This window comes from Vitis vinifera, chromosome 1 (assembly GCF_030704535.1).
Source record: "Vitis vinifera cultivar Pinot Noir 40024 chromosome 1, ASM3070453v1".
NCBI classification, from domain to species: Eukaryota; Viridiplantae; Streptophyta; class Magnoliopsida; order Vitales; family Vitaceae; genus Vitis; species Vitis vinifera.
The window spans coordinates 7,845,507-7,873,331 of NC_081805.1; the positions used below are offsets into that span (position 1 = coordinate 7,845,507).

Sequence of the window (27,825 nt, forward strand, 5' to 3'; positions counted from 1 at the left end):
ATTTAACGGTTAATTTCATAAAACAGTTTTTAAAAATAAATTAGCATTTATCAGAATAAAAGGCAAAAATTTTTACATGTTTTTAAAAATAAGAAAAAATAAAAAATAAATATATTTTAAAATTTTATTAAAAACAAATAAAGTAAAACATAGTTTTTTATCTTCTTTTAATTTTTTTTATTTAATAATCAATACGGAAAATCTTTGATTTATTAATAAATGTAATAATTTTGAACTCAATTAGTACAAGAAAATAATAACCAAAACGGATAAGGAATAATTCATGACTTTATTATTTCTCTTATATATACAATTATATTCTTCTTAATTTTCTTACAACACAAATGAATTCTAAATCAAATAAAATGAGAATTAATGTTTTACCTTTTCTAATAAATTTACTAATTTTAAAAAATAAATTTTTTAATAAATTTATTAATTTTAAAACATAATTCAAAATTCAAAAATATGATCCAATTAATTGTAGAAATAATCAAAACTAGTACAAAATATTATATATGTAATTAAGTACTAAATATATATGTGGTAAAAAAATTTGGCTTAGTTTCTAAATTTATTTTCAATAAAATATTATTAACCATTATTATTTTTATAGTATTACTATTCATTTTAAAACAATCAATTATGCCTTTATGAATATATTAATATCTATATTTTATATATACTAAAATAGTATTATTTTTTAGTAAAAAAATATTATTTGTGATGTTATTATAATTTTATTATTCATATTTTACTAAAACTATTTTTAAAATTAAATTTAATTAATAAAGTTTTTACAAAATCAAAATAAAAATTATTTTTAAAAATAACCAAAATTCATTTATGTATATGAGGTTTTTGGTTTTTAGAAATGTTTTTTTCTAAATTAGTATCCTTGCCTCCAACTTATTTTCTAGCTCTAGAGATGATGGAAATTAAGTATCTTAATGGGATGCATGTAAATGAAACTTAAAACTTGAAATTTGAATTATAGGATTTGTAAATAAAATATAAAGGTTCATTTGATGAAATTTGACTTATAGAATATTCTCAATGCTTCATTAATGATTTTTTTTTTTCCTTTACATTTTTTATACAAAAATTTATGGTCACAAGTGTAAAATCTTATGTTTGTTAGTACACCTAGAGTCACAGCCAAAAGCCAATCATGACTACTAGAAGCACCTGTTACTGAATTATGCAATGTTTTCATAACCATTAAAATAATATATATATATATATATATATATATATATATATATATATATAAATTTTTAAATAATTATAAGAAATTAAAATTATATATGATTAAAATTTTTAATAGTAATTCATTTTTATATTTGATATATCAAATTAAATGATGAAGATAAATATAAATATATTAATATTTTAAATTTTATTAAATAGAACATTTATAATATTTTGTAAAACCAAGGTTTTATTAATCTTGATTTTGATGATAACAAAACAAGGTTTAGAACTAATGATTATATTTCAAGTGTGATTAAGCAAGATGATTTTTAAAGTGGCAATCACAGAGACAAATCAAGCCAAGGAGAAATCATGAAGAAGAAGATAACCTTAAAGAGAAGTGTTTTTTCAAGATCCAAGTTTTATAAGATCTCTTTGTAAGGTTGTTGGTACACTAGGATTTTCATGCATTACATTCTTTACTTATGCACCAAAATCATCCAATAGTTATTTTGTTTTAAATATTTTATGAATTGGATGATTTCATGTTTTCAACTAAAACATTGTGTTAAATGTCTTTCAAACTTGTTTTAAAAGGTTTTAAGTTGAAAAAGTTGGTTGTTGAGCCAAAAAACGACTCAATCGGTTGAACCGGGTGAGGAACCGGTCGACCGTAAGCTCAATCGGTCGAGGTTCGGGTCGACCCACAACTCAATCGATTGAGGGTGCAAAAAACTATCTCTTTCTTCCAAAACGGTTGTTCAACAGGTTAAGGTCCGGTTGAAGTTCAACGATCACCTGCCAAATATTAAATACTAACGGCTAGTCAATCGGTCGAACCCCCAAACGACTAGTTTGGTTTTTCTCTTCTATAAAAAGGCTTCAATCTTCATTGTTTAAAAAGCTTAATCTTCCCAAACCTTTCTTGATTATATTTGAACCTTGGAAGAGTGTTTTTTAGTGCACCATTATTCTAAAACTTGCATATCTTTAGTGCATCCTTCAATCCTAGTTTTCTTATATCATTTGAGCTTAAAGGATTTTTGTGAGATCATTTATTTGTAAACCTTTGAAAGGAAGTTTCTCAAGAGTGTGGTATCCCCTGAGAAGTGTAAAGAGTGCTTGGAGCCAAAAGTCAAAGAGGGTGAATTGGAACCATAATCCATTTGTATTGCTTGAAGGCTTGATTTGGAAGCCTTGAATTAGTGGAACCTCAAGCTCGAGATTGAAGTTAGAGAAGAGTGGATGTAGGCCGGGTTGCGCCGAACCACTATAAATTCTTGTGTTTGCATTCTCTCTTCCCTACTCTTTAATTTATATGTAATTGTCTTTATATTGCTTATTATATACTTGCATATAAATTGTCTCTTACTATTGCATAGTTTAAATTTGCAAAAAGAGACCATCACCCTTTTCAAACTCCCCCCAGGGTGATTACCATAGGTTAGATTAGCCTCATATTTATAACATATTTAAATATAAAAATACATTTAAAATGAATAAAAATTATAATATTTAATTTCATTTCGAAGTCTTTTGTATTTTATTATTTTGAAATTATTATATTAACTAATTTATATTATTATTTTTAATTATATTATATAATTATTATAAAAATAAATGTGAAATGTTTTATACTCTTATACAATAAAAATTTGAAAAAAAATATATTAATTTTGTTATATATTTTTATTTGCAAATATAATATAATAAAGAAGTTTCATAACTTAATAGTTAAGTTTCAATTTTTACATTGGAAGGTCCTAAGCTTGCAAATTTTTTTTTTCTTCTCACTAACTAATCCCACATCGAAAATAAATAAATAAATATATATAGGAATTGTGGGTTATAAAAGACATGCAAGAATCATTAACTTGTAATGGAACATTCATGCAAACAAGATAGAAATGGAAGTATGCTTTCAAAACAAATAAACAAATGGACATTTATAATGGAAGATGCATAGGATCCACAGTCGAGGATTTCTAGTGTTCCTCCCGCATAGTATAACTTACCAATCTAAACTTTCCATGTGGTGAAGAATAGGGTATGGAGAGACACCAAGGCAATTGAGGGTAGCTTTTTAAGCCAAAGAAGTAGCCCAAATATCGAGCTAGGTGGAACCATTCATGGTAAATGAAACCACAGGAAAGGAACAAACTACAGGATCGAGCCAGCCAAAATCATTTTAGTTTTGTGAATTTTGTTTTGTTTAATTGCAGGCTAATCATTTCTCTCTCAATTTTAGAACACAGATGGAAAAGCAATCTCCACCTACAGTAAGTTCTTTATGTTAAGCACGTGAATATACAGACAAAAATAAAAAGAAAAGGACTATAAAAGGAGTACGCGTCCCTGCTATCACTGTGATAACCAAGTTGTACTGCACATGGCAAATGGCAAATTGTATGGTAGCAGATTTGTTGGTTTCCAACAGCAAACATGATACTAGATAATGACTATGAACTCCTTCCATGTCACAAACATATACCAAAAGGCATAAATAAATAAGAATGACCACATAATTAGTAATTCAAACTAAGTAAAACTTTCATTATCAGTATAGGTAGGGATAGCAATGAGGCGGGTCTTTTCGGGTACTCGCCCTACTCCACCCCTAATAGGATGAGGTTTAATTTTAACAAATGGATTTGTGAATTTTTTTAAAACCCCGAACAGGTTCGGATATTGCCCTACCCCGCCCCAATTATATATAAAATTAAATTTAATTTAAAATTTAAAATTAATTTAATTTAATTTTTATTTTATTATTTTTAATATATAGATAATAATAAAATATTTTTAATAAAATAAGTTATAAAAAAATATAATAATTTAATTATTTATAAAATTTATTTATTTTAATATAAATAAAAATTCAAAAAAAAGTTAAACGGACCGATATGGGAATTTATCATACTCGTCCGCTCCCGTTTAATTTTTTAAATAGGACGGGGATGTAAATTGTTTCAAATAAACGGGACGGGGTTGGAATGGGGGCGACCCATCCCGAACTCGTCCTGTTGTCATCCCTAAGTATAGGTCAAGTTCAAGAATATACATTAAGCAAAATAGGGAATTTTAAAATCAATTCTTTATGCAAAAAGTGCATTATGTTATTTCGTTCAGTGCCTTTTAAACATCTAAGGCTGTTTTAGATTTTACACATGCCAATTGCTTGACATCCACTCCTTGTGAATGGAAACAACAACAGCTTTTCTCTGATAGAGATTCTTAAAATTGCACCAACTTCACGCCAAGCTAAGATTTGTAGTTTAAACCAATAAAGAAGTTACTAAATCAACAGTATCAATGACAAAGGCTGATTGTAGGCTAAGTGTACTTTGTTTACTTGTTTATTGTTTCAACCATTATTTAATGATATAGACGGTGACACAGATCAAAAGGAGATTCAAGAATTCAACAAAAATAAAAAGAAGAATTAGATGTCAAAGAAGTAAAAGTGCGGAAGCACATCATCAAGCCCCAAAACATCAGTCCTTTTAGAAAGTTGCAGAGATCAATGTTATCACGTGAGTAGTGAGATTCCTATTTCAATCTATTATCATTGATGATGAGGATGATTAAGGGTAATAATGAAACAATTTTTAAAAATATCATTAAATAATTTTCAAAACCCATTTTTGAAAACACTTACCACCCAAAGAAAACTAAGGCTATGCTTGGTTCTCAGAAAATTTAAGGGAAAATGTAAGGGAAAGAAAATACAAAGGAAAAATAGAAGGAAAGAAAAAGTGAAGGAAAATAAAAAATTGATTAAAAGTTGATAAGTTATTTTTATTTTTTACTTCAAACTCATTTTATTTATTTTAACTCATTAATATAAAGATTAAATAATTTTAAAATAAATAAATTTTTAATTAGTTTTAATTATATTTGATTTTCTTTTATATTTTTTATAGGACAACCAAACATGAAAAAATCATTTTTCTTTGTATTTTTTTTTCTTTCCTTAGTATTTTTTGGGAACCAAACATAACCTAAATATTTTTTGTTTCCAATGATAATTTTTTGCCCGGTAGCTACATGAGATGTTGACTATTAATGTTGTAGTTATGTTAGTGATGTAATGGAGCTAATTTATCCTTAATTTTATATGCTTCAGAAAAAAGTCATGCAAATTGGATGACACTTTGGCGTATGAGTTGAGCATACGCAAAAGAAGTCAAAGTCATTGTCGGCGCTCAATTACGTCTTGATGCTCAATTACACGTTGACTCACAAAAAAACCCTTAAACAAAAGGGCGGTGGTAGGGGTAAAATGGTATATCCACTGTAACTCCATTCCCACAACCGTCAACGTCCCCCGCGCCTCGATGTTCAGAGTTTCAAACCGCGTTTACCCAGAAAATTACTTTTATTATTATTATTATTGTTTGACGAAAAAAAATCATTCTCACAATTAGTCGTGTTTTGAAGATTTTTTTAATTGCGGTCTGCCCCAAAGCTTGCGCGTCATTTATCTCTTTATACTTTCAACTTCATCGTTCACACAACTCCGCTCTCTGCAGATCTCGTGCACTAAAAGGTAAGCGTTCGAATCTACTCCTCCTAATCAATTTCTCACGCTTTCTCTTTTATTTTCGTGTTTCGAATTTATTAATTTGCTCTCGCTTTCTTGCTCGTTTACTATTGAAAAAGATTTGCTGCTTGATGTTCGATTATGATGATGTTCTTCCTCAACTGCAACATCTTTTTCCAGTTGGCTATTTGATTGAGTTTGGTGGTTTTCTTTTCTATGCGATCTCTGTTTCCTTGAATTTAATTGCTCAACTCCTCCCTCGTTCTGCGATTTTAGCTGCAATCAATTTGAAGAAGTTGTTCTTCTCTACCCAGAAAACTTAAGATCGTGGTATTCAGCCAAGTATTGCGGTTTTTTTTACTGAGAGCTTTTGATTCTTTGAACGAACGTTCTCTCTCTCCCTTTTTTCTCAGCTTGATTTTGAATATACGCCAAAATTTTATTCGTTTTCCTGCAAGAAAAAAAAAATCGCGGTTTGCGGCGAACTTCTACTGAAGCACGTGTTGAGAAATTAATTTTTTAATTCCGTGGGAGCTTACATGTGTTATGGTGCTCGGGTTTTCATCTCAGCCGTAGACGGCGGAGCTTACTTACTCACGTCATCTCACAGGGTGGCACTGGTCGGAGCATTTTTCGTCGTCGTTAGAAATTAAGTGGGGGTAGGTTAGATGTCGTGCTGGAGGCTTTCACATTTCAACATTTTAGCACCCACGTGGCTTTTAGAAACCTTTACAACAATCAGCCATTTTAATAGTGGACCCATATGTGTGTTACCAGTGATGATGATGGGATGTGTTGGATCACCGATCACTGATCACTCAGTTTCAGTGTTTTGAGTCCGTTGACCCCCACTGTTTGTACTTAAAACTTTTATCAAATAAAAGTATAAAACATACATTAATTCACGGTCCAAATTTATCATACTGTGAAATCTCAACGACTCCAATAAGGAACATCAGTGCTTATTCATCGTCTTCTGACTTTGAGTAAGCCAAGAACTACAAAACCATTGAACCCAACCCATGGGTGCCCAAGGGTCAATGCTAATCATATTGCTTTCACACATGATCTATCTCATTGTTTGTCTTCATCTTGAATTTTTCTTTCTCGCTTTCAAAGAAAACTTTTTTCTTCTTTTCAATTATGTTGTTTCATCTCGAGTGCACTTGAAATTATTTCAATTATCTCAATGCTACTCTCTTTTTGAATTCCATCTCAAAACAGACTTCCAAAAATGAAGATGAAGCAAGCCCACCCATCAGCCCCTTCCCCTTCTCTTCTCTTCCTTTTTATCATAACTCTATCGGTGATAGAACTATCCGCCGGGGACCCCAGATCACGAATGATCCAAATCACGTGTGCGAACCAGCCAGAGCACAATTCAACCATCTTCGTCCCCAATTTTGTGGCAATGATGGAAAATATCAGTAACCAAGTGCGCACTTCTGGTTTTGGCGTGGCTATTTCTGGCTCAGGACCTGATGCTAACTACGGTCTTGCCCAATGCTATGGAGATCTGTCTTTGCTTGATTGTGTATTATGCTATGCGGAGGCGCGAACAGTTCTTCCCCAGTGCTTTCCTTACAATGGGGGTCGCATTTACCTTGATGGTTGCTTTATGCGAGCTCAAAATTACAGCTTCATTGAGGAGTATACAGGGCCAAGTGACCATGCTTTGTGTGGAAACGAAACCCGAAAGAACTCCACGTTCCAGGAGTCTGCAAGGCAGGCTATAAAGCAAGCAGTTGCTGATGCACCAAACAATAATGGGTATGCAAGGAGTAAGGTGATAGTGCCGGGAACAGCAAATGAGTCGGCCTATGTGCTGGCTGATTGTTGGAGGACTTTGAATGCAAGCTCATGTAGGGCATGTCTGGAGAATGCATCGTCATCGATATTGGGATGCTTGCCTTGGTCTGAAGGGCGGGCACTGAACACAGGGTGCTTCATGAGGTACTCAGATACAGATTTCCTCAACAAGGAACCAGATAATGGAAGTTCAAGAGGTAAATTACTGTGCTTTCTTCTTACATTGTGTAGTCAGCCTTCACTCAATAACATTCATTGTATTTGATCATGCCACATCATATGTTTAAGTGACAAAGCTTGCCGACATTTGCAGGGACTGTAATAATAATAGTAGTACCTGCTGTAAGTGCTGTGATTGTTCTTCTAGTACTGGGAGCGATTGGAGTTTATATCTGGAAGCAAAGAAAGATCCAAAAGAAAAGGAGAGGTAAAAAGATTCTTGAAAACAAATTTTTGTTTGAGAACGGTAAGAGTATCAAACATACAGTCCGTGTCCAACACTTCCCGTTACTCAAAAAGGACACCAACCCTACAAGAAATATGGTAATCTTTGTGCTTTTTTATGGGTTAGGTTACTGGAATGGACTTCTTATACCCCACCTGTTGGGGTTTTCCCCGCTTATTACTTGTGGAGTCTTTAAATAGGCTTGATGTCTATAGTAATCTAAGCCTCCTCAAATTTGATATTCCTAAAATTCAAGGGATGAAAATTTTTGGCATCTCATTATGATCGCAAGTTGTGCTTATTCCCTTGCCTTTTCCTATTGACTTAGGTTCCAACGATGCTATAAAATTAGTTAAGACCCTCCATGACAGTAGCTTGAACTTCAAATATGCTACACTTGAGAAGGCCACAGGATCTTTTGATAATGAGAACAAGCTTGGACAAGGAGGATTTGGGACTGTTTATAAGGTAGCCTATTGTTAATTTATTATCCACATCAAATATACTATGCAGCTTTTTTTTTTGTTTTTTTTCCCCCTTTCATAAATAGCTTCTATAAATATTTTACGTGAAGTCAAACAACATAATTTATTGGATTTTATCAGAGGTTTACTTGTTACTTCCATAACAGGGAGTTCTGACTGATGGAAGAGAGATTGCTGTGAAGAGGCTTTTCTTCAACAACAGACACAGAGCAGCAGATTTCTATAATGAAGTTAACATAATAAGCAGTGTTGAGCACAAAAATCTAGTCAGGCTGTTGGGGTGCAGTTGCTCAGGGCCTGAAAGCCTTCTCGTCTATGAATATCTGCCAAATAAGAGTCTTGATCGCTTCATCTTCGGTAATTACTAGAAATCTAATTAAGACTAATCTCTGAGATAAACATATATAGTTTCCCTAGCAGAGGTCCAATATTTTGAAAAATGACTATCACTACTTGTCAAAATTATTGCTACCACTTTTGGAGCATATCTTACTATCCTGATCCTGGGTTGATGAAGTCTGACAAGTTGTTTACAAATAACCATGGCAGATACAAACAGAGGTAAAGCACTGAACTGGGAAAAGAGATGTGAGATAATCATTGGGACAGCAGAAGGTCTGGCCTACCTTCATGAAAATTCGACGAACAGAATTATCCACAGAGATATAAAAGCCAGTAATATCTTGTTGGATTCGAAGATGCGTGCTAAAATAGCTGATTTTGGGCTGGCCAGGTCTTTCCAAGAAGATAAGAGTCATATAACCACTGCCATTGCAGGAACACTGTAAGTATCTCTTTTTCGGTTCAAGGAATTATAACAGTAGATCAACTTCCAGAACATATTAAGCTTTAAGGATTTATCAGCATATATTTAAACTAGAAATATTTCCTTTTGTGAATCCATAGAGGATATATGGCTCCAGAGTACCTGGCCCATGGCCAGTTAACAGAAAAGGTAGATGTCTACAGCTTTGGTGTGCTCTTGTTAGAGATTGTCACAGGAAGGCAGAACAACAGGAGCAAAACTTCAGAATACTCGGACAGCATAGTCACTATCGTAATGTTCATGACTTGATCATTTCTAATATTTAATCAGTTTTCTTTATCACATTCACAAAAAAAAAAAGTGCAAATGAAAGGGCTTTTTCCTCTTTTATCAAGTTGTTTTGTGTTTTTGGGTAAAACAGGCATGGAAGCATTTCCAGCTAGGGACCTTGGAGGAACTTTTTGATCCGAATTTAATGTTGCATAACTACCACAATGGCAACATTAAGAACGAAGTTTTGAGAGTGATGCAGATAGCACTTCTTTGCACCCAAGAGGCTCCATCATTACGACCATCAATGTCAAAGGCACTACAGATGCTGACAAAGAAGGATGAACATCTTCCAACACCCACTAATCCCCCATTTATAGATGAAAGGACCATGGAACTTAATGAGGCATGTGCGAACCCATCTTACCCCCTCAATGCTGCCATTTCTGGTTCAGTTGCCAATATGTCCCACAGTTCTTTCTACCCCAGATGACCTTAAGAGGAGCTCGAAATGAAAGTTTTACAGAGTACAGGTAACTCACAAGCTGTGAGCTGTAAATGAAAAATCTGTCTCAGGTTAAGCCCATTCTTCCTCAACTTCATGTTGTAAGCATCCCCTCAGTATATGTTGATGGGCACATGAGCAGTTGCTAAAAAACTAAAGGTTCGTATCCAAGTGAGTTTACAATAGTCATCACACTGCTAGAGTAGGTACAGGACAATGTGAAAATAGATTCTGACTCAAATTATTATAAATTTTGGGTTATTCCAATTCCAATATATATATATATATATTAAATTGTCCAGCGGGTTCAGATGATTTAATTTTTCCCCTCTGAGGGTTTGGAAGTTTGATTATCAATTTCTAAGAGTTCACAATATGTGTTGGGCTGTTCCTATAAAATATTAACTAGTAAAGCTGGTTCAGATAACCTACCTCTCTTAGGGTTAGAGTGATTTTGATTAGAAAATATATCCTTCAACAAAGGGTGCTAATCCTTTAAAATTAGAAAATTTTTGAAGAGAAGCAAATCCTACCTACCGTGTGGCTACTAAGTTCCCCATGATGCCCCCACCAATCTCATAATGTTTGGCATGGGAAAATCCTGTTTCTAAAGCAAGCTTCTCCAACTCCTTCCCTAAATGACAGAACACAACACAACACATATTTCAATCATCCACCAGATAGCATGATGTGCATAAGCAAATGAGGTGAAGTAAACCTGTTAAGAATTCCTGAACTGGGCTTTTCAAATATGCATACTCATTCAGCAAGGCCATAACCAGTTGCAACAGGAACGACTACATTCTCAATCATCCATTCCTTGAGAAAAGAGAAACAAATAAATAAACATAACTCTATTACAACAAATTGAAGTGAAAATTGAATTTAATGCCCAAGCTTGTATCATATTATAAACCCCTTCAGCCAAAGCTTAATTGGCATGAAGATAGGGGATGTCCCACATGTGATTCCATACATCAGAAAAATGAAAATTACCTAAAAGGAAAAAAAAAAAAGATTGTTTGATGTTTCAGGATGAGGTTTCACCAATATAATGAATAGAGACAATATTTTGTCCTTCAAGTTGAGACTGGCCAAAAACATACATGACGAGCACAAGCTAGAATAGCATGTTTATTGAGTGAAAAGAACTTCATTGATTTCTGATATTCATCTGAGCAATGATTATCCATTAAGAAGGAAGCTGCCTTGGAGTTGATAAGATTTTGGGATAGTATAGAAAGTGAAAGACCTCCTTGAAAGGAAGACAAGAGGAATCAAAATTTAGTTAAGGATAAATACAACCATGTAGCTATCTAAAAAAAAAATCTTGTGGAGGCAAAAATCTAGGGTTCTTAGCTTAAGATAAGGAGATACCAATACAAAATTCTTTAATCATATAGTTAATGCAGGCAAGAATGACAATTTCATTAGTAGTCTCAAAATCAATTGGGTTTGGCTTGCAAAAGAGGAGGAGCTTAAGGGTGGAATCATGTCCTATTTCAACTCTATGTTTGAAAAACCCCAAGTGAGGAGACCTAACATGGTAGTGTATCTCTTTAATTGCATTGATAGATTAGATAGAGCAGTTTAGAGAGCTCTTTTTAGAGGAGGTGGTGTTAACTTTATCAAAGATGGGGGAGATAAAGCACCAGGATCAGATGCATTTTCAATAGCCTTTTGATAATTATCTGTCCTATAGTGGGAAGGGAATATGCAGCTACTCAAGGAACCTCATTCTAAGTATTCTATTTAATGTAGCATTAATCCTACATAGGGTTTGGGAAAGGGGGGGTAATGACATTAAGGATTTGATGCCAACTAATCTCATGGGAAGATCCTTGAAGCAGCTCTTATTACAAATGAGGTCACTGATTCAACGAAAAGAAGCTATAGGGCAAGTTTAGTTTTTTAATTGGATATTTAAAAAAGAAAAAGAAAAAAAGAAAAGGCTACAACTAAGTGAATTGGAAATATCTCTTTTTAGGCTTGGAAAAGATGGGTTTTGGTCATAAATGGATACATTTTTTGTTAATGGCACTCCCACAAACTTTTTCAACACTTCTAGAGGGTTGCAACAAGGTGATTGTTGTTCTCCCTATCTATTTGTGATGGTGATGGACGCTCTCAGCTAACTAATATCCAAGGTGGAGAACAAAGGATTCCTTAGTGGTTTTAAGGTAGAGAGTAGACTAGGAGAAGGAATGAATGTCTCTTACTTATTATTTGCACATGATACTCCTTTTCTTTTTATGAGGTCAACATGGATCAATTGAGGCATTGGAGATGGAATGTAATATGCGTTGAACTGATGTCAAGTCTGAAAATAAACATGCAAAATAGTGAACTTCTTCCCTTGGGGGAAATGAACAAATTGGCTTCTCTATTCGGGTGCAAGATGGGAAGACTCCCTACTTATCTTGGTCTTGCTTGAGGTGTATCTTATAAGTCTCTTGTCATGTGGGATTTGATAGAGGAGAGACTCAAAAGGAGATTAGCCTCTTGGAAAAAGCAATACCTATCTAAGGGAGGAAGATAAGTGCTAATAAAGAGTACCCTCTTGAGTCTTCCAACATATTTCATGTCCCTTTATGTGATCCAAATATATATAAATATAGATAAGGATTAAATTGAAAAAAAAAAATTGTGGGAAATCATTTGGAAGAAAAAAAAAAAGGTACATCTAGTGAGTTGGTTGATTGTTTGCAAGGATAAGAAGTATGGAGGTCTAGGAATTAGGAGATTAAAGGTTTTAAGCCCTACTAAGCAAATGGTTGTGGAGGTTTGTCCCTAAGCCCAATAGCTTGTGGAAGATCATTCTAGGAAAATATAGGGAAATGAATGGGGTTTGAAGCACAAAAGAGGTGAGGGGGAATTTTCGAACGAGTTTATGAAAAGAAACTAGAAAAGGATGGGAAGACTTTAAACTCAAGACAACTATTTGGGTCAAAAATGGTAAGTAAAGTAAATTATTGTCAGATAAGTGGGTGGGGGAGAACAAGTTGAAGAGGCTATCCCTTTGTTGTTTAGATTAACTTCTCTCAAGAATACTAAAGTTGTAAATTTATGGGAAATGAGAGAAAGTGGAGGCCAATGGTCATTGCAACTTAGAAGACTCCTTCAAGATTGGGAAATTGAAGTGGGGATCACTAGAAAAGAGAGATTCAAAAGGAAGTTGGCTGCTTGTAAAAAACAATACTTGTCCATGGGAGGAAGACTTACCCTTATTAAGTGCACTCTTTCAAACCTCCCGATCTATTTTATGTCGCTTATTGTAATCCCAAAGAAAGTGAGAATCAAATTAAAGAGAATTCAAAGGGAGTTTTTGAGAGGAGATTTGGAGGAGAGGAGGAAGATCCACTTGGTAGGTTGGTCAGTTATTTGTAAAGATAAGAAGCATGGAGGGTTAGGGTTAAGGCACTTGGAGAGATTCAATCAAGCTTTGTTAGGAAAATGGCCGTGGAGATTTCCCCTAGAGAGGGAGAGTTTTTGGAGGAAAGTCATTGTTGACAAATTTGGAGGTGTGGACGGGGGTTGGACCATTAGAGAGTTCAAGGATTCTTATGGGATGGGCCTTTGGAAAGACATTAGAAAAGAATGGGAGGATTTCCTTCTTAGAACTAGTATCCATATTGGAAATGGTAGACACACGAGATTTTGGTGAGACATTTGGGTTGGGGGTTCTAAGCTAAAGGATTTTTTTCCTACATTGTTCAAAATTGCAGCCCATAAATCTGCTTCAGTAGCTGACCTATGAGGGAGGCAAGGAAACGGAGACGGAGACGGAGACGGAGACGACTGTTGGGAGATTGGGAATTGAATGAGTTGACTTGTTTTTTGGAACATATTTATGTGGTAAAGGTTCAAGAAGGGAAGGATTCCATAGTATGGAAGAATGATGAAAGGGGAAAGTTTAGTGTCAAATTGTATTATAGGTCTTTAAGGGCTGAGAATAGCTTTTTATTCCCAACTTAGAACTCATTTTTTTTCTTGGGAAGCAGTTTGGGAAAAAAATTTAATAGTAGACATGTTAATGAAGAGGGGTTGGTCCATGGTCAATAGGTACAACCTTCGTAAAGGTAGGGAGGAATCGGCGGACCACATTCTGATTCATTGTAGCAAGACAAAGGAGTTATGGACTTTACTATTATCATCTTTCAAACTGGTGTGGATGTTCCTGACTTCAGTGAGAAATATTTTATTGGAATGGAAAGTTAAGGGACTAAGGAAGAAGAGGAGAGTAGTTTGGAGATTGGATCCTATTTGTCTTTTCTGGTGTATTTGGGGAGAATGAAACTGATAAATGTTCCAAAAGGAAGAGTTGTCAGACCAAAGTTTGAGGAACCTCTTTTTCTGTTCACTTTTAGAGTGGTCTCAGCAGTTTTTGGATTTAGACTTTTTCTCTTTTCTGAATTTTTTAGGTCATTGGCATGGTGGCAAGCTTTATCTCTCTCTAGGTTTTATCTTTCTTTTTGTAGCCTTGTTTTGGCTTTTTTTTGTACACTGCCAGTATACGTAGGGTGTGCCCCTTGTTTTGGCGTTTTACCCCCCCTCCCAAACTTATAGGATGTTTTGCACATTACCCCATCGAATTCAAAATCGAGTAATGTACCTTTCATTCTTTATAATTGCATGCAATGTGCATTTTTTAAAGATGACGTTATTTTTTTGGACAGAGAAGCACGTGCTCTCCGAATGAGTAGGGGTAAAATGGTCATTTTCTTAATAAGTGAAGGCAAAAAGGTCATTTCATTTTAACCTTAATCTACAACTCTCCTCTCTCCTGTCTCTTCTTCCTCTATTGCCTGGTGAAGCCCCAAGTCAAAGCCTTCCTCCCCCAAGGAAGATAATGCAAGGTTGACATCGAAGAGAAGACATGGAGTTCGGTGGTAATTTTTTTACTTCCAATTCTTTAATGGGTAGAAGCATGTCAGGAAAGAGGGTTAGGCTTTTGTTTTGATTTTTTAGAAAATTTTGGGAGAATAAAACTAGGCCAAATTGAGGGTTAAGGTTTTGTTTGATGTTTCAAAAGAGTGAGGCAAAGTTTGGGGAAAATTTGGGGATTTTAGGGTTAGAGAAATTATTTGGTGATTTTGCAAATTTCCACCCCACGAACAAGGAGGAATAATGGACAAGGAGAAATTATGTGGGATTTTTAGCAGCAACTTTGTGGGATTAGGATTTTAAGGCTTCAATGAGAAGGAAGAATAAGGGAGAAGAGCTTCGGCTTGGGGCTTCATTAGCAGCAACAGGGAAAGAAATGGTTGATCGATCGGAAAGAGAAAGGCTATAGATTGAGAAAAAAATTATCATTTTGCCCTTGGTCACGCAAAAAACACATGCCTTTTGGTCCAAAAAAAATAATGTCGTTTTTAAAAAATGCACATTGCATGCAATTATAAAGGATGGAAGGTACATTGCTCGATTTTGAACTTGAGGGGGCAATGTGCAAAACACGTTATAAGTTAGGGGAGGTAAAGTGTAATAAACCAAAAAAAAAAAAACAAAAAGGGAAATTGAAGTGGTGACCCAATTCTTTTGAGAACCTACTTTTTTGGTTAGGAAACAGTTATGGAAAATGATCTTAACTATAGATATTCTGATGAAGAAAATGTGGACAATTGTAAATAGCTAGTTGTAGCATTAGTTGATCATATCTTGATATATTGTGATAGGACAAAAAAACTATGGATATTTCTATTAGTAGTCTTTGGTCTAAAATGGGTGTTTCTAGCTTCAATGAGAAAACTCCTCCTTAGATGGAAGTCTAAGGGATTGGATAAGAGGAAGAGGAAGGTTTGGCATGTGGCTCCCTTGTGCTTGTTCTGGAGCATGTCAGAAGAGCATGATCAAAGGATTTTCAAGAAGAACAGTAATATCAAAGGTTGGAGGAGAAATTCATTAGATCCCCATTGGTGCAGTCCCATGTTTCACTGTAAATGGAAAATTACACAATGTTAGAACCCTTAGATAACCTTAATTATAGTTAGATATGTCTTTATGGAGGTTGTTTTGGATAAATGCTTTTAGCATGTCCTCTTTCACACTCAGTAATATACGTTCTATTTGTCCATCAAAAGATTTTATACTTGTTCAAACCTAGAATAAAAAGGTTGTCCTAAAAAAAGAAACATGAGTTTATAAGGCTTACACTATGTTTTGACCCCCACCAAAAAAAAGATTAGAAACATATTTCTACGCCTTAGAATCCATGATGCAAAAGTTGTCTCAGACAAAGAAGACAAGTTTATAAGTCACACCATATATTTTGATATAATTATGTTGCTAGTGGTCATTTACCAAGGGTTACATGCCCTAGAGTACATTATCCCAAAAACAAACCCCAACCTCTAAGCATCAATTTTCTTTTGAAAGTTTATGGGCCTCACTTTCTAATAGATAAGGCACCATATCAATAAAGCTTAAGATTAGATATTTATTGACTATTGCCTTCTAGGTTTTGGAGGTAGCATTAAGAGTAAGACACATACTTGTTATTCTTTGGGTGATTTGTCTGGATAAAAACATCAAGATCTTTGAAGATCGATATAGACCCTACAGTTCGTAATTCAGGACTTGATATGTTTAAGCCTCAACATCTCTAATCTTTCAAGGGATTTAGATGAACTTGATATGTTTGGATTGGAGATCCACTTGCTTGTTCAATAGGTCATCTCTAGAGGTTTAACCAAAATGGGAAACCCATCTAGAGGTTCACCTCATGCTAAATTTTGATAGTTTGCTCTTTTGGTAATTCAGGACTTCTTGGGACTGAAAGTGTATTCAAAATTTATAGGGGCCATATGATTAAGGCCATCATTGACCATTGAGGCCAAGATCCTCACTTTGTTATAAGGCCAAACCCTTGTGATCTCAACGGGTTACAACAATCTTTTGGTTAAAAAAAACTCGACGATTGTTATAGTTACTCTCTAGTATTTCATAGTACAAGAGAGTGTTAACCCAAGTTTATTTAAACTTAGTTTTGATGATAACAAAACAAAGGCTTAATCTAATGTTTGATTTAAGCATAATACACAAGAAGATTGGTTATGTAAATAAAGAAGAAGTCATATAGCCAAGAAGCTTAAGAAGAAGTTATTAAAGGCGTGAAGACCTCATTTAGGCATCTTTTAGCCTTAGGATTGTTTAACTCACTTTGTGCAATCATAAGGGCATCCTTTTAAATTCTTTATGCACTTTTAAAATCCTTCAAGGACCTTTTGAAAACATTTTTTTAGAGCTTTCCAATATCTTAAAAATTCAACAATGGAAGGTATTCTTCAAAAATCAAAATAAATGCATGGTTGATGTACTTGCAAATCATGAATATTAAAACCAATGTCATAAATACTTTTTGAGTCATGTTTTCAAAGTTTAAAAAACTATATACTATAGTTCTAGACCAACAGATCAACCTAATCCCCTTTTTCATTTGAAAATAAAACAAACAAAACGGTCAATGGATGACCTATTTGGTTGATCATATGGTCAATTAGATGATCAATCAACTACATTAAATACCTAATGACTAGTTATGTGGATCAGTGAAAGGTGAACAAGCCACGGCCAATAGTATGTAACCACTAGTTTCTCACCAAAAACTATATATATATATATATATATATATATATGACCTTATGAAAGCATTTAGAGGCCACCAACAACTTGCAAATTATTATTACATTGAATCCAAACTTTCTTTAAGCATCTATAATGCATTAAATCCAAACTTATATACTCTTTGTTTGCACTCAACATCTTCTACTTGTAAATCTACAATTAAAGAGAGAGTCCTTGTGTCCTCTTTCACTTCCAATTCTTGTCAACGGTTGAGAGAACCTTGAAAAAACTTTTAAAGCGTAAGAATAAGAGAATAGGAAAGACACTACATTGTAAGAGATCCCTTCGTACCTAACAAAACCAACTGTGTACTTATAAGGTTTGGCATTAAGACTTTGTGCAAGTGAAAATTCTCAAGGTTTGGAAAGGTTTTTGGGAGCATGGATGTAGGTGGAGATTTGCCAAATCATGATAAAAACTTTTTTCATGTTCTCTTACTCTATCTTTTTACTTATTGTCTTTTAACTATGACATTGTTCTTATTTGCTAGCATTTCTTCACTGGTGGCTAAGCATTTTGAAAATTGACCATCACTTAATTCAACCCCCACCCCCTCATCCACTGTCCCACCAGCCCTAAACCCAATCTTAGGTGGTTTTTCTTATACAAAGTGAACTTCAATAAGAGGGCCCTCGGTCAAAAAAATGAATCTCATTATGACAAGTAGTGCATGAGAACACTCAATCAAAGAAATGAATCTCATTATGACAACTAGTGCATGAGGAATCATAAAAAAGAATTAAAAAAAAAAAACATCAAAACGTCTTATGAATGTTATACAAAGCAACTAACTTCACCTCTTAATTTAATTCAAAACATAATTACTCCCAAAATTGAAACCTCTTATCTCAACAATATCTTAATTGATGTAATAAATGGTTTAGTGCTTTTATTGAAATCAAGGATGGATACCCTTGACCTTGAAATTTTCATAAAAATAAAAGACAAACCTTATCAAATAACAGAACAAGTTTCACCAAATCCCTTATCTCCACACTCTCACAAGAACAAAATAGAGTCATTCTAGAAAGAGAACCTGGTTTCAAGACTCGAAACATCTCTTGCATGGCCTTGCATCTATCAAACACATTTCGTAGCCCATAACCCATGGTAATGGCATCGAAAGAACAATCAGAAAAGGGCAACTCAATTGCATCGCCCTCAATCCACCTACAATGTAATGCATGGCATCATTACCTCATTTTGTTGGCTGGCAATACTTGTCAACTTAAACCGAAGAGGAATGAAATTATAATGGATTATATGAAATTAATATATAGACAAATGGAAAGTTTTTGGAGGCTTATTCCATGATTTGTAAACATGAAATGCCTTTCCAAATTATTCATAAGCACATTTTAGTTATTAGACTCATCAACACTAGATTTACCAATGCTCACTCAATGTTCTTGTAGCAAGCTTTTGAGAGCAAGTGTTGTCGCAATGAAGCAACCGATAATTGCTTCCTTGAGAAATCAAAACCTATCACCTGCAAAATTGAGGTACAGAAGAGAAAAAAAGAGAGAAAACCTAACATCAATTTCTTTCACAACTTTATCATGCTATAGGCTAAACTTAAGCTATAGTGTTGGGATGCTGCGTCACAATGATTTCTAGCACATTTTTTGTATAAAAAATAACATAGCATGGAATCTACATTTAGTAAAGTCCGACAAACTATTTAAGTTACAAGAATAATGAGCTCTTCTTTATTAAGTGAAGCCTCAATTAGTACTCACAGCTAGAAAGGTGCACAAACCATGGTCTCGTCTAAATCTACCATAACACCCCTTTTAAAGAAAAGTGTTGTGCTCAATCATACGAAGGAAGTACCCCAATTGCTTTTCCAAATAGACATGATCAATAATCACATTTGACTAATTCAAAAAATTTATGCCCATGCCATTGAGTCCATAACTTATGAGCTAAAGTAATTTTCTTTAAGAAAACATCCTTTGGGAGAAATCATAATGTGTTCTATCATTAGAACCCTATTTGTGAAATCAATAAAAAAGAAAGGGAGAAATCATAATGTGTTCTATCATTGGAACCGTCTTTGTGAAATCAATAAATTATTGACAAGAATTGATCATAACTTTTTGGATGCTTCTAAGCTCAATGCACATGGGGCATAATGCATAAGATTACAAGGAGTAATTAAGTAAAATTCATTTAATTCAGTGAAATAATTTTCACTATTTCTAAAAAGTGATCAAATCATAGTAATGAATAAGAAGAGAAGTGTATTTCCCATTTTGATTCTCTATTTCAAACTTCCAAACATTCCCTAAGTTATTTCACATAAGTAGAAGAGTAGGTGTATATAGCCATAGACACAAACATTTGAAACTATAAAACTAAATTTTAACAATAATAGTCTATACTAAGGGTCTGTCCAACATAACTTTTTTCTTTATTTTGTATATTAAAAATAATTAAAATATATATATAAACATTACCCCTAAATACTACCAGAAGAAGTGATATATTTTGCTAATTCTTCTTTTTTCTTAGAAGCAATTGATTCTTAATTTTCCAAGCAAGACAAAAGCCACTTATATTTTTGCAGCAACTATAAATGTTTTCCTTTTTTTTTCCCTTAGAAAAAGAAAAGTTATTTATGTTTCTTTTTTTTTTTTAATAATTTGGCTCTTTTCATTTTTTTAGCATATTTTATTTAGCCTATCAAAAGAAGTGATATGTTTTGAATCCTTTGATAGTTCTCTCTCTCTCTCTCCTTTTTTTTTTTTTTGCAAGTCAGACCAATATAAAGAGTTTCAAACTTGTTTTATTAATTTACACTCTCTGTATGTGTGTATGTGTTCTTTTTGTTTCATTTCTAGTGTTTTATTAAGTAATAATAATTCAACAAAATTAAATTAATTAAGAGATATTGAAAAATATTGAAATTAATAAATATAAAAAATCTGCATCTGAAAATAATAACAAATGCGTGATTTCAGATTTTAAAATTTTTTAACTTCATCAATAAATTTTTGAAGTAAATGCTTGCAAACTGCACACACCGAGAAAAAGGATGGAAATAAACCTTGCCATCAGACCCAACTCTTTCTGATAGTAGAAATGCCAAATCCCCACTTCCACAACACAAATCCAAAAAATGATGGTAGAAATAAATCATTCAGCTGTAAATGTAATTAAGCAATAAAAAATTAAAAAGACAAAAAGCAATGCAGAAAAATAGAAACCCAAAATTTGATGGGAAATGGTGATGAGGGGGAAGGCGTACATTATCGTAAACAGGAGCAATGCGGCTAAACAGCGCCTGGCGTTCGTTGGCACATCGAACCGGTAGAGATCTGGAGGGTAAAGCGATAGGATTAGGATTGGAGGATGGGCGAAGAAGGAAGTGAAGTGAGGCCATAGGAGGTGAGTTTATCTCCTCTTCGCCCGATGAAATGAAGCAGAAAACTGAAAACTCTAATCTATATGCTTCCTCAAATTAAATCCAATCACAAATCCCGATATGATGGAATCCGGTTTTCCCTTAAGCCTAATCCACAGTTCACATTAGGGCTTGGGGCTGAGGTTCAACCGTCAAACTTACTTGCCATGGGAAGTGCGCTATTTCCAGTTTTCCTTTTTGTTTTGGACAACAGAAAAAACTGTTGCCGAAAAACAGGCTCTTAGAAACGGCTCTTAAAACCAGCTTTCTATTTTAGAAAAAATATAGCAATATTAAACGGTTCATTTCATAAAACAATTTTTAAAAATAAATTAGCATCTATCAGAATTAAAGTCATTTTCACCTGTTTTTAAAAAATAAGAGAAATAAAAAATAAATATATTTTAAAATTTTATTAAAAACAAATAAAGTAACAAACTAGAACATAATTTTTTTATCTTCTTTTATTTATTTTTATTTAACAATCAATATGGAAAATCTTTGATTTATTAATAAATGTAATAATTTCGAACTCAATTAGTATCAAACCTATAAAAAATAAATTGGGACTTTATTGTTTCTCTTCTATATACAATTATATTCTTCTTAATTTTCTTACAATACAAATGAATTCTAAATCAAATGAAATTAAATCAAACTAGAATTAATGTTTTACATTTTTTTAATAAATTTACTAATTTTAAAAAATAATTCAAAATTCAAAATTTTGATCCAATTAACCATATAAATAATCAAAACTAGAACAAAATATTCCATATGTAATTAAGTATGAATTCTAAATCAAATCAAACTAGAATTAATGTTTTACATTTTTTAATAAATTTACTAATTTTAAAAAATAATTCAAAATTCAAAAATTTGATCCAATTAACTGTATAAATAATCAAAACTAGTACAAAATATTCTATATATCTAAATTCATTTTAAATATAATATTATTAATTATTATTATTTTTATAGAACTATTATTCATTTTTAAAAAATCAATTATGTCTTTGTGAAGATATTAATATCTATATTATATTTATTTATATACTAAAATAGTATTATTTTTTAGTAAAAAAATATTATATGTGATGTTATTATAATTTTATTATTCATATTTTACTAAAAATATTTTTTTAATTAAATTAAATTTTATTTAATTAATATATTTTTTACAAAATCAAAATAAAAAATTATTTTAAAAGATAGCTAAAATTCATTTATCTATATGAAGTTTTTGGTTTTTAGAAGTGTTTTTAAAAATAATTCCTTATATGCCCTGAGTCTGTTCACCTTATATGACAAGTTTTTAGACTCCATCGATGATAGGCAAATAGAAATGTTTAAACACAATATAAGAAAATTGGTGATAGATTGATGAAAATTCAAGGAAAAATAAAGTAAATATAGAAAAAAAATAGATGGAATGAAAAAATATAAGAAAAAAATTAAAATTATTAAATTATTTTTATATATTTTTTAAACTTATTTTATTTATTTTAGTTTTTATATATAGAGATTAAATAATTTAAAAATATATAAGTTTTTTAGAAATTTTATAAATTATATTAGTAAACTTAGCTCGACCTCTATTCAAATTGAATTTGAGTTAAATAAGTTGAAAAAGAATAACCTTGACTGGGATCCTAATTTTAAAAATGATTATCCAACGTCATGCAAACATTGAGTTATGATTAGATTAGGTTTAGGCGGGCTCTAGTCAACCCACCCAAGTCCAACTCCTATTATTTGGTTAGCTCCTTTAGTGTAATCTCCCCTTCTTAAAAATTATAAGCTTTTTGGACCTTATTTGGTAATTCTTTTTAAAAATAGTTTTATGTTATCTAGAAAAAAAAATACATGTTTGACAATCTTAAAAAACAAAAAATAATTTTTTGGTTTATGTTTGAATACCCCGAAAAATAGAAAACAATTTTTTGTTCAAAAAATATGGTATTTTCATACATATTTTAATTGTTTTCAATTGATTTTTAAAATTTATTTAAAAATAATAATTATATAAATATAAAAAATAATTAAAAATAAACGTTACATATAAAAGTTATTTTTAAAATATATTTAAAAATATGAAAAATTATTTTAAAACATTTTAAGTTCTCAAACAAACTTTTATTCTATAAAATGGGGTTAAACCATTTTTAAAAATATCATTAAATAATTTTAATAAACTATTTTTGAAAACACTTTTTGAACAAAAACTAAATTTTTTTTTTCTAATGACATTTTTTGCCCGGTAGCTACATGAGATGTTAACTATTAATGTTGTAGTTATGTTAATGATGCAATGGAATTAATAATTCTAAATTTTATATGCTTCCGTCAAAGTCGTGCAAATTGGATGACATTTTGAAGTATGATTTTGGGCAACTCAAACGTCAAAGCCACGGTCAATGCTCAATTACGCCTTGATATTTGGGTCACCTCGAATTGGGGATTTTTTATAAGAGTACAGTAATTTTAAAAAGTAATTCTTAAATTATCGTAGTAGGAAAAATAATTTCAAATTTATGATAATTTTTACTAAATAGGAGGAAAGGAGATTTATTTTCTTTATCAACTTGAAAATCGTCTTTTCAAAAGATGATTTCCATCAAAATAAATATTAAAAAAAATATTAATCACTCAAAAATCATCTTTTGAAAAGATGATTTCCATTCAAACAAACATATAAAAAAAAATAAACCACTTAGAAATCATCTGTTGAAAAGACGATTTTCAAAATTTAATATATTTTAATACCATTAATTATCCATATATCTATATATTATAAAAAGAAATAATACAATTTAATATAAAAATATATTATAAATCCATTTTAGAATTAAAAAATTAATTATACTCATACAATTATCATAAATATGTATTATAAAATTAATTAATTTAATTTACTAAATTTAATATAAGATAAATAATATTTATCTATTTTTTTTCTTTCACTTTGCAATTAAAAAAAAACTATTATCAATTTATGTAAAAAAATGAGTTTAAAAAAACAAATTTGTTATTAATTTATTAAATAATTATTTACAAAATAAACAATTTTGTTTTGTTTTAATTTTTAAATTAATTTTATTATATAAATTTTAAGAGTAAAAATATTAATCTTTTAAGTTAAAATTTTATGTGTTGTCATAGCTCTTATAACTTATTATAATTCATCACACCAATCTGAATACCGTTTCTTACCCTCATAGTTAGCATGTGTTGTCATTTCCATCAATTTAATACTCCACCAATTTACTCCATCAATCTGACCGTTTGAAACTCAAACATTAACCCCCTATCCTACATACTACACTCATCTTATCTTTTTCCAACTTCTTATATAATATAAATTACCTTCAACCTTCTTCTTCATTCTCATTTTCTCCATCTTTCCCACTTGAAACTCGATTTTTCACTTATCGGTTTTTCACTTCTACCACTTCTACCCCCTATCCTACAGACTACACTCATCTTATCTTTTTCCAACTTCTTATATAATATAAATTACCTTCAACCTTCTTCTTCATTCTCATTTTCTCTATCTTTCCCACTTGAAACTCGATTTTTCACTTATCGGTTTTTCACCTTCTATCACTTCTATTTATATCACTTGTTCTCTTTGGGAGACTTTTGAGCATATCTCTTCTCTTTTCTTCGACACTTACGTTGCTTATAAGGTAATATTTTTGCTTTATTTTTATTTTAAGTTATTTTGTAATATATAGTTTTTATTATTATATAAGTTTTTAAATTTATTTGGATTATGTAATATTTGTTTGAATAATATTTATTGGAAATTATTATTTTAAATAGATTAAATCATTCAAAAAAATAAAAGATATATTATTTTATTTGTACGTAATATTTTTGTCTTTATTTCATATTTATTGTGTAACACATGATAGATATTTGTTGCTATATCTTTTTTTATTTATTTAAATTTATTGGATTTATGGTAATTTTGTTAGAATATTATTTGTTGTAAATTATCATTATATAAAGATAAATTAATTAAATTATTTTTAAAAAAAAAATGATATTAGTTTATTTAATTAATATGAAATAATAAGATTATTGCTTATATTTATCAATCAAATAATATGTTCTATAAAATATTAAAATTTAAATTTAAAAATAAAATAAAATATTAGTAAAATGAGAATGAAAAATAATAATAATAGAATAATTATATTTCTATATATTTTGCATCATAAAAATAATAATAATAGAATAATTATATTTCTATATATTTTGCATAATATAAGATTTAAAAAATATTAAAATTTTAAAAATAGAAATACAACATTATCTGAAATTATGAATTTATCTTATATATTTTTTAAAATTAACATTAGTTTTAAATCATTGAAAAAATTGTTGTAAAACAATGAGATGTAAAAATAAAAATATAAATAAAACAAAAATGTTATTTGAATTATTTAAATAGATATTTAAATGTATAATATATATATATATATATATATATATATATATATATATATATATATATATGTATAAAGTAACTGTGTATAATATAAAATAGTAACTGTGAGTATTAAAGATATATAATATATATTTAAATATTAAAATATTATATACATTTAAATATCCATTTTAAAAAAAGAAAAGAAAGATATAATTGTAAAATGTTAGAATATATAATAAAATAAAATAAATAAATTTAGTAATGGTTGTTAGTATTAAATTATTTTTTTGCATATAATATTATTTAAAAAATATTAAAATATAAGAAATATAAGTAGAACATTATCCTAAATTATGAATTTATCTTCTATATTTTATAAAAATTAATATTAGTCTTAAATTATTGAAAAAATTCTTGTAAGATATTGAGAACTAAAAATAAAACTAAAATATTATTTCATTTATTTAAATGGATATTTTAATGTATATAATATATATATATATAAAGTAATTGTGTATAATACAAAATAGTAACTGTGAGTAATAAAGGTATATAATATATATTTAAATATTAAATGTATATAATAAATATTTAAATATTAAAATATTATATTTGTTTAAATATCCATTTAAAAAAAGAAAAGAAAGATATAATTGTAAAATGTTATAATATATAATAAAATTAAATAAATAAATTTAGTAATTGTTGTTAGTATTAAATTATTTTTTTGCATATAATATTATTTAAAAAATATTAAAATATAAGAAATATAAGTAGAACATTATCCAAAATTATGAATTTATCTTATATAATATGTAAATGTACATTTAAAATGTTACATTATATACATTTAAATATCCATTTTAAAAAAGAAAAGAAATATATTGTAATGGACAATGCACCATAATATTAGTAAAATAGATTTGCAAAATACATATTGTATATCAATTATTATCATAAAGTTTATTGATGATGATACTTCTTTGTTGATCTTTTGAATAGATTTGATAATGGACGGTTACACCATAGTATTGTGTTATACTAGGGGTGAAATTATTGATTGTGAATTTGGGGTATGTTATAATCATTCTCCTAAGAAAGGTGTTTCAATCAATAGTATGATAACATTTGATGAGTTAGAAACAAAATTGTGTCATGCTCTGAATATTAATTGTACTTACACTGAGTTAAATATGGTGTTCCGATATCTAATCCCCTTTCCAAATGGAAGGGGTGCTGTTAATTACGTCCCTTTGCCTGAAGATAGAGATATATCTGGACTAAGACTTCGTTTGACTTGGTTGATAGAGCATTTTCCTTCATTGCCACCTGATGCTGATGTGGAGTTCGTGAGATGCTATGCTAGGGCATTCATCTTATAGTTGATTGAAAGTTTTCTTTTTGCGGATAAATCGAACAATATGGTACACTTAATTTTTTACCATTACTTGAGGATCTTGGAGTTACCAGTACTTACAGTTGGGGTAGTGCTTGCCTAGCTTGGCTATATCGAGAGATGTGTCAAGCATCTTGTATTGATGCACATGATGTATCGGGTCCTTTCATTTTGTTACAGTTATGGATATGGGATAGATTTCCCTTTATAGCACCTATGCGCTTACATTCAGCCCTACATGATGGAGTACTGCCACAACTACCTTTACGCACGCGGTATGTATTCAACCTTAGTTATATCATATGTAAACACATATATGCATAAATAAACAATTATTCAAACTTTTAATATATATTCTTTTTGTAGTTGGAGAGATGAGTTTTAAACTACTTCAACGCCTATGCATGTGTTACCCTAATATAGGTATCTACTTGATCGACTTATGCCAGAGCAGGTGAGAAATTCATTATTTTTAATAATTTTTTAAATAATTTGTAATCAAAATATTATTAAATAATGTGAGTCATATTTCAAATTTAATTGCAGATTATATGGGAGCCATATAATGATGATGTCATCTGTGGACTTCCAGATTACTGTACTATTGCCTCTGACTTGTGGTCGACTATTTCACCCCTTATCTGTTTCCACATAGTGGAGTGGCATAGACTTGATCGTGTTTTGAGGCAGTTTGGGCTACTACAACATATTCCTAAGCAATGCGATACAGAATTGAGATTACATAAATATGATTTGAGAGGTCAACATGATTTGGATTGGATGAGTATTTATCACCACTATATTCAAAGGTGGGAGGCTGGGTACGATCATCTTGCTAGAACTGAGGCAACATGTACTTGTTACGGGTATAACCACCCATATATGGTGTGGTATCATTCTATCACTCGCCTTTTTCTGACTTCAAATGGACCTTCACGGGAAATA

At 30.9% G+C, this 27,825-nt stretch overlaps 2 protein-coding genes across 7 annotated transcripts; one reads left to right on the plus strand and one right to left on the minus strand.

Annotated features, from left to right (window-relative positions):
- Positions 1-5,559: 5,559 nt before the first annotated feature.
- On the plus strand, positions 5,560-10,290 carry LOC100251695 (cysteine-rich receptor-like protein kinase 2). Its single transcript, XM_002265793.4, has 8 exons — positions 5,560-5,743; positions 6,962-7,743; positions 7,860-7,973; positions 8,320-8,459; positions 8,623-8,833; positions 9,026-9,260; positions 9,383-9,533; positions 9,664-10,290. Exons 2-8 carry the CDS (start codon positions 6,972-6,974, stop codon positions 10,003-10,005), a joined length of 1,965 nt encoding a protein of 654 aa, XP_002265829.1. The 5' UTR covers positions 5,560-5,743; positions 6,962-6,971; the 3' UTR covers positions 10,006-10,290.
- Positions 10,291-10,519: 229 nt separating this feature from the next.
- Positions 10,520-21,297, minus strand: LOC100256830 (2-phytyl-1,4-beta-naphthoquinone methyltransferase, chloroplastic). Of its 6 annotated transcripts, XR_009466616.1 has the most exons (6): positions 20,891-21,297; positions 20,690-20,738; positions 19,031-19,129; positions 18,677-18,810; positions 10,736-10,836; positions 10,520-10,651 (listed from the first exon to the last, which is right to left on the minus strand). XR_009466616.1 is itself a non-coding variant. In XM_059739735.1 (5 exons), the coding sequence occupies exons 1-4, from the start codon at positions 21,023-21,025 to the stop codon at positions 10,823-10,825; spliced, it is 372 nt and encodes a 123-aa protein (XP_059595718.1). In that variant the 5' UTR covers positions 21,026-21,296; the 3' UTR covers positions 10,520-10,651; positions 10,736-10,822. The 6 variants fall into 6 exon arrangements, 3 of the variants coding, with proteins under 3 accessions (XP_059595718.1, XP_059595714.1, XP_010651640.2); XR_009466618.1 differs by lacking the exon at positions 20,690-20,738 and having other exon boundaries at positions 20,891-21,296; XR_009466617.1 differs by lacking the exon at positions 20,891-21,297 and having other exon boundaries at positions 19,031-19,122; positions 20,690-20,763.
- Positions 21,298-27,825: the final 6,528 nt, after the last annotated feature.

What these genes read in the sequence shown, in the direction of transcription:
- LOC100251695 (XM_002265793.4), top strand. Translation starts at nt 6,972, where the DNA reads ATGAAGATGAAGCAAGCCCACCCATCAGCCCCTTCCCCTTCTCTTCTC. An exon ending in TCTTGATCGCTTCATCTTCG is followed by an intron (nt 8,834 to 9,025) that starts GTAATTACTAGA and finishes TAACCATGGCAG; the next exon opens with ATACAAACAGAGGTAAAGCA. An exon ending in ACTGCCATTGCAGGAACACT is followed by an intron (nt 9,261 to 9,382) that starts GTAAGTATCTCT and finishes GTGAATCCATAG; the next exon opens with AGGATATATGGCTCCAGAGT.
- LOC100256830 (XM_010653338.3), bottom strand. Translation starts at nt 21,025, where the DNA reads ATGGCCTCACTTCACTTCCTTCTTCGCCCATCCTCCAATCCTAATCCT. An exon ending in TTGCTCCTGTTTACGATAAT is followed by an intron (nt 19,130 to 20,890) that starts GTACGCCTTCCC and finishes TCAATTTTGCAG; the next exon opens with GTGATAGGTTTTGATTTCTC. An exon ending in GCTTGCTACAAGAACATTGA is followed by an intron (nt 18,811 to 19,040) that starts GTGAGCATTGGT and finishes ATTACATTGTAG; the next exon opens with GTGGATTGAGGGCGATGCAA.